Genomic DNA, 10,657 nt, shown 5'->3' on the forward strand with positions numbered 1-10,657 from the left:
GAGCAGTGAAGCCAGGTAAAGCTTTAGCAGCGTTTCCACGTGGAATAGTCACCAGTAACTTTATTTTATTCCGAAAGTGTCTATACGTTAAGGGAAAATCTCAAAATCTAGATTTTCCTATATTTTTACGCATGGCTTTTTTTGGGCAGAGGTTTTTACGCACGGTTTTTTTTCGTCATATGTGAGGATTCATACACTCGTGCTTCGGTTTTTGTTGCTTAGTCACACTGATTTGTTGCATGATGATGAGATTGATGCTTTATTTAAATAATTTTAAAGTATCTGCCTAAGGAATAAAAAAAAAAACGGTGGGATGTTGTGGATGAGGGGAGGGGCTGGGTAGTTGCTGAGGAGGTGGGAGGGATTGTCCAATTTGGTCGTGTGGGGGGAGGAGGAGTCTGCGGGACTGGCTGGAAGGAGGTAAAAGAAGCCGCCTGGGGCGAAAAGCTTCAGTACCTGATCAGCTTCAGTCTGTGAAGGAACCCCTCTGACCGGTTACAGGACACACGGGCTACAATGGATCTGTTACAGAAGGATGCAACAAATGAAAGAAAGGTACAAAGAAATTCTTCTACATATGTTATAAAGTGTTGTTTTTTTTTTTAAATCTAGACTACAGACAATTGTTACACTTCACTACTTTGGTGGTTAAGGTGGTTTAAATGATTTGGTTTAGCCAAACTGTAGTGTAGATTTACAGGAAACGTAACCTTAAAGCTGCAAGGAAACTCTGGAACCAAAGTAAATGAAATGAAACTAAATAGCCCACTACTGAACAGTTAGGTCATCCCCATGACGCCTGTTTTCTTCTTCTTTTAGTCCATAAAATCTCAGGTGGAGAAACGCCGAAGAGAGAGGATGAACTGCAGTCTGGAGCGTCTGAGGACCATGCTGCTTCAGGAGCCACAACCGGTAAGTAAATATTAAATGATGTTGCTTGTGGAAAAAAAAAAACATTCAAACATTTCCATTAAAATGAATATAGGAGTGTTTGGGTAAAGAAACTGGGTAAAAACATGTCATTTTATTGAGAAAGCTGTATCTTAAGAAGATGTGATAATTCACCCCTTTTCATGTTTTCATGCAGGGTGGGACTCAGCACAGAGTGGAGAAGGCTGAGATACTCGAGCACACAGTCCTCTTCCTACAGAACACCGCAAAAACAAACAGCATGAGAGCTGCAGGTGGTGGTGGGGGCCAGAAACAGTCCTTCCAAGACGGGATCTCCACCTGCCTGCAGAGAGCTGCTTGCTTCCTGGGACCTGAGGGGAAAGGCCTGCGGCTTGGCGCAGCACTCGATGCATCTTTGGCCGCTCGCTTCTCCCGCTCAGACTCCGAATCAGTAGGAGCTCCACGGACAACCGGAGCCGGTTCCTCCTCCAGCTCTTTGCTGTACACAAAGTCCATTCTTCAGATGCTGAGGCAAAAGTCAAAGCACAGACTAGACGCGCGGGCCTTGAACAGTTTTGCTCACCCATACCGACTTCAAGCCCAGCAGAGGTTTCCTAGAATTCCCCGGCAGGCTCAGAGACAAAATCAGCTTGAGATCAGGGTGGAGAGACGGGCGAGCAAGCAGAGCCCGTCCCAGATCTGCCCGGTCCGGCACACTTTGTGGAGGCCCTGGCCCTGAGGCAGTTACCTCTGATGTTAAGCTTTTAATGCCTCTAATAACTGACTTATATTTACTGGTGCCAACTGTTCCTGAAAGAACTTTTGCATTGCAGTCTTGCAACCAACGGCCACTGAGAACTGAAAACTCATAACAGTGTCAGCTATTCAGCCTCAAAGCCTGTAAATAATGTAAAAAGAATTTCATGTGTACATGACTGTATGTGTGATAGGGTTGACTCACTGCTCTTGTTTAATGCTTTTGAGTGAGTGCAGTCAGTGGGGCAGCCGTCCGTTCTGCTGACAGGCACAGGGACTCACCCACAGAGAGCAGCCGAGCCGCCCGGCTGGGACTGCTGTGGGCTGAAGAGAGAGTTTAGAGGTGAGTGTCTTGGAGATGAAGAGGTCCTGATCTCCTTCAGTTACTGCTTAAAACCACCTCTGATGCATCCGCTGTCATGATTCAAGTGTGTGTGATACCGAAGAGGATAATGATTGAGTGTCCATCCGTCACATTTCCAGGGTTCGAGGCTGGGAGAACCACATGACCATGCAGCCCCTCTCATTCACCTGTGGGCCATGATGTCTGCGGCTGTATACAACATAACTTGTATTCTCTTTATATATATATAAATATATATCTTGTCTATTTTGCACACTAATTTATTTTGGATGTCTCCCTATGGTGAGCAGTATTCTTTTTTTTTATAGAAAAATAAAAACATTTCTTAAAATGAAGAAGCGTGGTGTCAGATTACTACATGAGATGAAAGCCCCGGGCCTTTCATTTGCGCCGACAGCCCTTTTTAGTCTAGGTCAGAGGTGTGAAACACGGCGTCCTGCAGAGCTACATCCTCTAGGTGTGAAAAGTCTGGCCATGGGGTGAAAGAGTTCAGCAGCAGTTCTCACTTCAAAGACATGAAAGAGCTCAGTTTGGATTAAGCCAAGAATGTAAAAGATATAATACAGCCGGTGCAACAGATTAACCACCATAACATATTTTAAAAAATCCTAGAAAACACCAGGTTTAGCTGCGTGGACATGAGTGGACCTGACACAGTGTGTTTCCATCCACCTCTTCTCTTCTTATAGAAATGTAACTGAACTTGTTCAGTTTCTAAAAAAAAAAAAACACAGTTCTCTGTCATGTAACTTCTTATATATCTAAGTAGTAACCTGAACACACACACTGGCTGCATGCCTGCAGAGCCCCTGTCAGACTTGCTGCAGATCAATAAGTGGGCCACTACACGTCAGAAAAAAAAAACGTCTCTCCATCATCATCCTCCTGACAGGATGAAGACTCATGCCCACGTTTGTCTCCCTTGTAATTAGTACTGATTCTCTCACCTGCGCGGCCCTCAGCTGCTCCCAGGCCGCTTGTTCTCTGCGCGTGTCCGGTGTCTCCTCACAGGAAACCAAACGTGTCTTAACACCTCCTGCAGCCCTTTGAAGCTCAGTCACACTCGGAGGGACAATTTGTCCGCCTCCTGGCTGTTTGAGGTCTTTTCGGTTTTTGTTTCTCCTGAAAATACAACAACATTTTTATTATTTGAAACCAACATAGAAAAATAAATGATGTTTTTGGCCTGTCTTTACACTTTGATGAAGGCATTATGAAAAATCAAGAGCGCAGTCACCTTTATTCATGGAGGGGGGGTTTGGCTGCTTGTCTGGGCTAAGATTAAATGTTTTTGGTTTACAGGCCAGCAGCTGCCTTTGCTACAGTCCAACCTGTTCCTGGATGAAGGAGATCTAATGTGAGGCAGCATGGGAGACACTTTTCTGGCTCGTTCTCGTGGGAAAGACAGAGCAAAGCGACCATTTGCACTTTTATTACCTGTTAGAATTAGTAGACAGCCCCCCCCCCCCCCCCCCCCGTACACACCCTCCACACACACACACTCACAGGTCACTCAAGTGCAAATCAGGCACCAGGCTGCGTCATATTAAATATTTTAGTCGTGGTCGTTTGCCGACCCCATTAGGACTGTAGGTCTGCCCTATTTTTTTCCCCCAGAATCTAGATATATTTCTTCTGTATTAAATCATTATATTCACCTGTGTTCATCTTGTGAAAACAGGGCTTTCTAATTCACCTGAACAAAGCCCGCAGTGATGTGGTGGTTTCCTTTACTGCTGTCTTTTTCCCTTTATCTCAAGTCTTTATCAACTATTAAGAATGAGGAGCAAGAAATGAGCAAGACACAAACGTTCACATTATTTTTCTGCCTTGACGGAACTGATTGGTAAAAGTTCTTCTAATGTAGATAAATAAATAAAGACTGCAGACCAAATGGTTGTAAACTGCGTCCTGTGCCGAATTCATTGTTTGGTGTGTCTGAATGAGGTGTGAAGCGGTCGCGTGCTGCCGGAGCTGCTGCACGTGTCCGTCTCCGAGGGGATTAATGAAGTTCAGAGTTTACAGGTCAGATAACAAAGAGACAGTGTTCATTCATCAGCAGCTAAGGTTCATCATAAGGGAAGCACAGAGTGTCTAACATGTTGCCTTCTCTCTGCTGCGCGCAGTAAGAAGGCCTGGAAACATGGTGGCACAACTAGACTTATTTAACACTTTGAGGTGTTTGTCCTTTTCTTAAATATCCATTTTATGCCACTCTATACTGTGATGCTACACTTCACCACAGTGATATTGTACATTTTATTCCTCTGCCCTTTTTTGGCGGATAGAGTTATTAGTTACTTGATGGAGATTTGACATTGTGAAAAAAAAAAAAACAGTTTGAGGTCTCAAAAGGTCAAATTCTCCATTATTTCACAAAAAGCAACGATAACAGACAAAGATGATATAGATTATTGTTTATTATTTAATGTTTATTGTTAGTTTTGTATTCTACTGAATGCTCCATTTTTCTTAAACAACAGAAACGTGATATATTAGTCGTAAGGGATGTTTTACTGTAGAACAAGTGTGGATACGTGTTTATAATACTTCTGCATCTTTATATACTGTGAATGCGGACATTCTGCTTGTTTTGGGGGGGGGGGGGTTATGTCATTGTACTGGAACTTTTATTGAAGTAAAAGGTCTGAGTACTTCTTCTACCACTGCTAGATTACTGGTTATATAAGCAAGGAGCATATTCTTCAGACCAAATGACACTAAATATGGATGAACAAATGACCAAAGGTCGATGCACATTTGTCGTGTGACACAACAACACGCAGACACATGTTGCATTAGTGTGACAGTGGGACAAAGTCCCTCACTCTTTCTCACCAGGAGAACGTGGAGCAGGAGGCTTCATCCTCACTTTATTACCTGTTAAACGCGATGCTTCATTTACAAAGCGTGCTTGGAGCAGAGGTGCCTCTCAGGTTCCCACGTGCACACGTGACACTCAGAATGATCATCATAGGGCGTGATAAGAGTGACAAAATGTTTTTTTTTTCGTTTTGTTTTAGTGCTGAAACTAAACGCACTCATTGGAAGAGCCGCGCGTAAAAGATGGACTGAACGCGAGAACATTTATGACAAAATGAAACGTACTAATGGAAAACAGTGAAAGAGACTTCTTGGTAGACAATCCATCAATAGATGATGCAAAGACTATTCAGTTTTGTTTACTGAGACTGTCCACTCTGACAAACCTTTAGTGCCTTTCGGCAAATGTGGGAGTAGCTCCTTCAACTGTCTCTCACGGGAAAACTGGGCAGTCAGCTCCATTCACACTTTATTACCTGTTAGAGTTGATACATCATTACACAGAGTGTTTGGAGGACCAGTGGCTTTTGGGTTCCCACGCGCTGCTTCTCAGAGTCATGAAATGCGCCACCATTTGGTTTTGATCTCATTGTTTACAGATATTTTCAGAGCCGTGCGTAAAACGTAACTTTACGCACGGACACATCAGTGACATTTTCATCTGACACCATGGGTTACTTGTATAACCTGTGCTTGGATTATTAATAGATTAATTCATGTGTGTATAGGTAAAAGGAATATTGAACTTCCAAACGTTGTTTTTGACTTGGTTTTGTTTTTTCACCCAAAACCAAAGAGACCACACTTTGCAGAACAGCGCATTAAAGAGGGGATTTTACGCACGCCGTAAGAGTTTTCTTTGTTGCATATGTTATCGAAAGCACAACCTCACTCATCAGTGAGTCACTGGATGAGCGCTGATTCAAAACGTTTTCTATTTCTCCTGATTTTCTGGGCTCCACGCTCCTGTTTCTCTCCGGCGGTGTGCGCCTGAGGACATGTCTCGTTTCGCCCTCCATAACAATGACGTGAGAAGTCTCCCACAGTCATTTGTCTGAGCTTCACGCTGCTTTGGCGGATGTTTGTTGCCTTCCCTCACATGTGCAAATAAGCGTCACACGAGCTGGTAACACCTTTGACAAGCGCGTGCCGCTGACACTCTGCTGGGCAGCTCCACGTGCCCACAGTGGAGGGTCTGTAGGCGCGTCGTTCAGCCTGCGTTAATCTTCCTGCCAAATGTGTTAAAAAGAAATAATTAAGGAAAGGCTGCACATTGCTGCATGTGTATTAAAATGTAATACTGGCCTGTTCATGAGGCAAATGGTCACATCCGTTGTTTTGGAGTTGTATGTCGTTTTTATGTCGTTGTACTGGTACTTTTATTGAAGTAAAAGGTCTGAGTACTTCTTCTACCACTGCTAGATTACTGCTTATATAAGCAAGGAGCATAAAGACAAACTGTAATAATGCTTCTGAGAGAATGAGGCAAATGGTCACATATTCTTCAGACCAAATGACACTAAATATGGATAAACAAATGACCAAAGGTCGATGCACATTTGTCGTGTGACACAACAACACGCAGACACATGTTGCATTAGTGTGACAGTGGGACAAAGTCCCTCAGCTCTTTCTCACCAGGAGAACGTGGAGCAGGAGGCTTCATCCTCACTTTATTACCTGTTAAACGCGATGCTTCATTTACAAAGCGTGCTTGGAGCAGAGGTGCCTCTCAGGTTCCCACGGGCACACGTGACACTCAGAATGATCATCATAGGGCGTGATAAGAGTGACAAAATGTTTTTTCTTTTTTATTGTTTTCGTTGTTTTTTTCGAGACTGTCCACGCCAACAGAACTTCAGCACTTTTGGCAAATGTGGGAGTAGTTCGTTCCACTGTCTCTCATGGGAAAACTGGGCAGTCAGCTCCATTCACACTTTATTACCTGTTAGAATCGATACATTATTACAAAGAGTGTTTGGGGGACCTTTGGCTTTCGGGTTCCCACGCGCTGCTTCTCATAGTGTCATGAAATGCGCCACCATTTGGTTATAATCTCATTGTTTCACAGGTACTTGCAGAGCCGTGCGCAAAAGGCAACTTTACGCACGACACACAGGTGATATTTTCACCAAAGTCTGTGGATTGTTTGTGGATTAATAAACACATTTCGAATACGATAATGTATTTTGGAACTAAAATTGTTGTTTTTGACTTGGTTTTGTTTTTGACTTTGGTTTTGTCAACCAAAACCAAAGACATGACACTTTGCAGAACAGTGCATTAAAGAGGGGATTACGCACCCCGGAAGAGTTTTCCTTTTTGCACATTTTACAGAACTTATTCAAACCTCACTCATCAGTGAGTCACTGGATGAGCGCTGATTCAAAACGTTTTCTGTTTCTCCTGATTTTCTGGGCTCCACGCTCCTGTTTCTCTCCGGCGGTGTGCGCCTGAGGACATGTCTCGTTTCGCCCTCCATAACAATGACGTGGGAAGTCTCCCACAGTCATTTGTCTGAGCTTCACGCTGCTTTGGCGGATGTTTGTTGCCTTCCCTCACATGTGCAAATAAGCGTCACACGAGCTGGTAACACCTTTGACAAGCGCGTGCCGCTGACACTCTACTGGGCAGCTCCACGTGCCCACAGTGGAGGGTCTGTAGGCCTGCGTTAATCTTCGGATACCTGTCAAATGTGTTAAAAAAGAAATAATTAAGGAAAGGCTGAAGCAGAAAGTAGATGAAATATATTTCTATGATATATAATAATAATTTCCATTAATTTCATTTAAAATGTAACAACAGCCTACTCTTTCCCCTGATATGACCAGCTCCTCACTTTTAATCTGGAGGAACAAGACAAATGTTGAACATGTTACAGACATTAGCGACTTCTTTAAAACGAGTTTAGTACTTCAGCATTGGAATAAAACCATGAGTAAACTAAAGTCTGTGATCAGAGGTGGTGGGAGGGGCCTGAAGTCACGCCCACCTATGGATTAAAAGCCCTTGATTACAGCCGTGAGGAGTCATTCAGCTTGACAGACTGCCAGAGCTTCAGCGAGCCACCGCAGGATTGTTCTTGGAATACAATCATGAAACTTCTTCAGGATTCAGAGGACGCGAAGGCCAAAAGAAAGGTACTTGTATCATGTTTTCTCTCATGGAATTTTGCTGATTTTTGTGCAGCCCATCACAGGGTCAGTTATCTGTACTGGGTCCCCTGAGATGCGCATTTCTCCGTATGTGGGACAAACGCATGGATTTTGCAAATCCTGCAACAATTTCTCCCTATTTCATTCTTTTATTTGACTTTGTCGTGTCTTTCTCGTAGAGTCTCAAACCTCAGGTGGAGAGACGTCGGAGAGAGAGAATGAACCGCAGCCTGGAGAGCTTAAAGACTCTTTTACTACAGCCAAAGGTAAAGGCCACATAGATGAGGTGGTCAGTTTTATCATCCTCCCAACATGAAAGGCCTTTTAATGGTGGCTGAGAATCTGTTATTAACTCTTTGTTTCTTTCTTAGGAAGCGACTCAGCGCAGAGTGGAGAAAGCTGAGATACTGGAGCACACAGTCCTCTTCCTGCAGAACACTGATTCAGGGATCAAGACGATAGGTGAAGGTGGAGGCCAGAAACAGTCCTTCCAAGACGGTTTCTCCACCTGCCTGCAGAGAGCTGCTCAGTTCCTGGGACCTGAGGGGAAAGGCCTGTGGCTTGGAGCAGCACTGGATGCATCTTTTGCTGCTCGCTTTCCCCGTTCAGACTCTGATTCTGCCAGCGTTCAACGGAGACCCGGAGCCCAGTCCTCCTCCAGCTCTCTGCCTCTCAGGAATTCCTCCAGGTCTATTCTTCGGTTGCTGGTGCAGAGGTCCGGGAACAGACTGTGCACACCCGCCCTCAACGCTGCCAGATGCGTTCAGACCGGCAAAGAACCGCATCGCTATCCCACAACTCCCCAACAGCCCCACAAAGTGGCGAGTCGAGCGAGCAAACAGAGCCCGCCCCAGAGCCAGCCGTTCAGCCAGTCACTGTGGAGACCCTGGCCCTGATCACCACACGGTGACTCCAGAAACTGAACTTTCAATGACTATAACATGCTGGCTAATATCCATACAACAGCGTGTGTTGTTAATGTGACTTTGTACAAGGACATTCTCAGTGCAATGTATTGAACACGGGCCTCCTGTTTGTAGATACTGTAAATTTATTATGATCTCACCAATTGCTGCTACAGCCTTTACGGGCCTTTGTGTCATTCATGAAGTATTTTGCACCTTAATTTATTTTATTTGTCATTTGTAAATAAACAAAAGGGGAAAAAAATCATAAACAATGCATATGTTTTCCTTGATTGTTGGCACGTGTCTTACGGAGCACGACTTGTGGTGCCACACGTGGGGATGAAAGGCACCATGCGGAGACGTTTCACACCTCATCCTCACTTCGAAAAACTATAACACACATACAGGTGGCCAGAACATTCAATTAAAGATACAATACAGTATTGGCCTTTGATTTTCGATTGTCGGTAGGTACATTTATATGTCCCGAATTATAGTTATTAATTATAATAGTTTGTTCAAACTAAATTTAGATATATAAGGAGATGAAGCGGTGCGTAAAAGGTGCCATTCCCGCGCGTTATGACATATGTTCCTGCTTTGACGTCGCCATTGCGAGACAATATTCTCAATTTAAACAGAAATCTTAATTTCAAATAGGAATCTCTATTCTGCTGGCCAAAGTTGCTACTTATTACATAAGGAATACGGTATTTGTGGCGTGCGTAAAACTGTTTTTACGCGTCACGCTGCCCGATCATTTAATTGCATCGGTTTAAAGAATTGTTCAGAGGACAGATGTTTACAGTTCTTACAGTCTGTAACTCATTAGCATTTCAATCGCCAGGGAATGCGCGTGGGAACGCGGGAAGTGTTTCCACCCGCTCCAGTGAGGCATCAGTTTTAACAGGTGATAAAGCTGTAAATGCAGAGTGTCATCTCCGCTTTTCCCACAAGAAAGAGTTTGAAACCTTTCGCCGTCTCTTTATATGAACATATTTGGCGTCTGCGATTTAAAGGAGAAATATGACGTAAACTGGATTTCAGACAGAAAACGCATATGACAGCTGCAAATGATTTTTTGACCACTGGACAGTTGTGGAAGTTAAACGGCAAAAAGAATGATCGCATTCCTCTACTAGTCTCTTTAACCAACTGTGTTGCTGCTTGTTGTGAACATAACAGGATACATGAGCGCTCTGAACTCACAAAGCCTTTTGATATACACAATCAGCGCGTGCCGGAAACACACTAGTACGCGCCAGCACTTCATACAGTATTCATACAGTACAGTAAACCAATTGGTGTGAATTACAGCGCAGAGAAGATATTCTGAGTCCTGTTTGCCTCTTGTCTTGTGACTACATAAACATTTTAAATCCTTTAATTGAAATTCTATTGGAGATCTATACGTGTTCCAAACGTGTCCGATTGAATTTTAAATGTGTATGAAATTAAGACAATTACAATATTTCATTCAGATGTGGCGGCTCACACGGTAAATATGTGTAAAGTGATCAATGGAAAAGTCTAACCTAGATGGCGTTTAAAAATCTGTAAGGCAATAATATTACTTTGTGCCATTGCTTGTAGGATAAAAAAGCTGTTGTCTGGGTGTCACGCAGGATGACTGGATTGGTGGTGTGCAGTTTGGATAAGGTTTGGAATGAATTGGCTCTCTTTTGGGATTTCCAAATCCCAGCCTCTCTGCGTTGCAGTGTCAGGTGAATGTGAGGCAGCCTGTGAACTCAAAGGTGGAG

General features: G+C 43.7%; 2 protein-coding genes across 2 annotated transcripts; both read left to right on the plus strand.

Annotated features, from left to right (window-relative positions):
• The first annotated feature begins 489 nt into the window (after positions 1 to 489).
• Positions 490 to 1,630, plus strand: LOC139205816 (transcription factor HES-2-like). The gene is made up of 3 exons (XM_070836144.1): positions 490 to 555; positions 820 to 912; positions 1,088 to 1,630. The coding sequence occupies exons 1-3, from the start codon at positions 517 to 519 to the stop codon at positions 1,628 to 1,630; spliced, it is 675 nt and encodes a 224-aa protein (XP_070692245.1). The 5' UTR covers positions 490 to 516.
• A 6,253-nt stretch (positions 1,631 to 7,883) lies between these two features.
• Positions 7,884 to 9,102, plus strand: LOC139205705 (transcription factor HES-5-like). Its single transcript, XM_070835995.1, has 3 exons — positions 7,884 to 7,974; positions 8,169 to 8,255; positions 8,361 to 9,102. The coding sequence occupies exons 1-3, from the start codon at positions 7,930 to 7,932 to the stop codon at positions 8,883 to 8,885; spliced, it is 657 nt and encodes a 218-aa protein (XP_070692096.1). The 5' UTR covers positions 7,884 to 7,929; the 3' UTR covers positions 8,886 to 9,102.
• Positions 9,103 to 10,657: the final 1,555 nt, after the last annotated feature.

Source organism: Pempheris klunzingeri, chromosome 8 (assembly GCF_042242105.1).
Source record: "Pempheris klunzingeri isolate RE-2024b chromosome 8, fPemKlu1.hap1, whole genome shotgun sequence".
NCBI classification, from domain to species: domain Eukaryota; kingdom Metazoa; phylum Chordata; class Actinopteri; order Acropomatiformes; family Pempheridae; genus Pempheris; species Pempheris klunzingeri.

Excerpts from the sequence above, each read along its gene's own strand:
- LOC139205816 (XM_070836144.1), top strand. The coding sequence starts at position 517 with ATGGATCTGTTACAGAAGGATGCAACAAATGAAAGAAAG. Across the intron at positions 556-819 it reads ATGCAACAAATGAAAGAAAG|TCCATAAAATCTCAGGTGGA; the intron begins GTACAAAGAAAT and ends TTCTTCTTTTAG. Across the intron at positions 913-1,087 it reads TGCTTCAGGAGCCACAACCG|GGTGGGACTCAGCACAGAGT; the intron begins GTAAGTAAATAT and ends GTTTTCATGCAG.
- LOC139205705 (XM_070835995.1), top strand. The coding sequence starts at position 7,930 with ATGAAACTTCTTCAGGATTCAGAGGACGCGAAGGCCAAAAGAAAG. Across the intron at positions 7,975-8,168 it reads ACGCGAAGGCCAAAAGAAAG|AGTCTCAAACCTCAGGTGGA; the intron begins GTACTTGTATCA and ends TCTTTCTCGTAG. Across the intron at positions 8,256-8,360 it reads CTCTTTTACTACAGCCAAAG|GAAGCGACTCAGCGCAGAGT; the intron begins GTAAAGGCCACA and ends TTTCTTTCTTAG.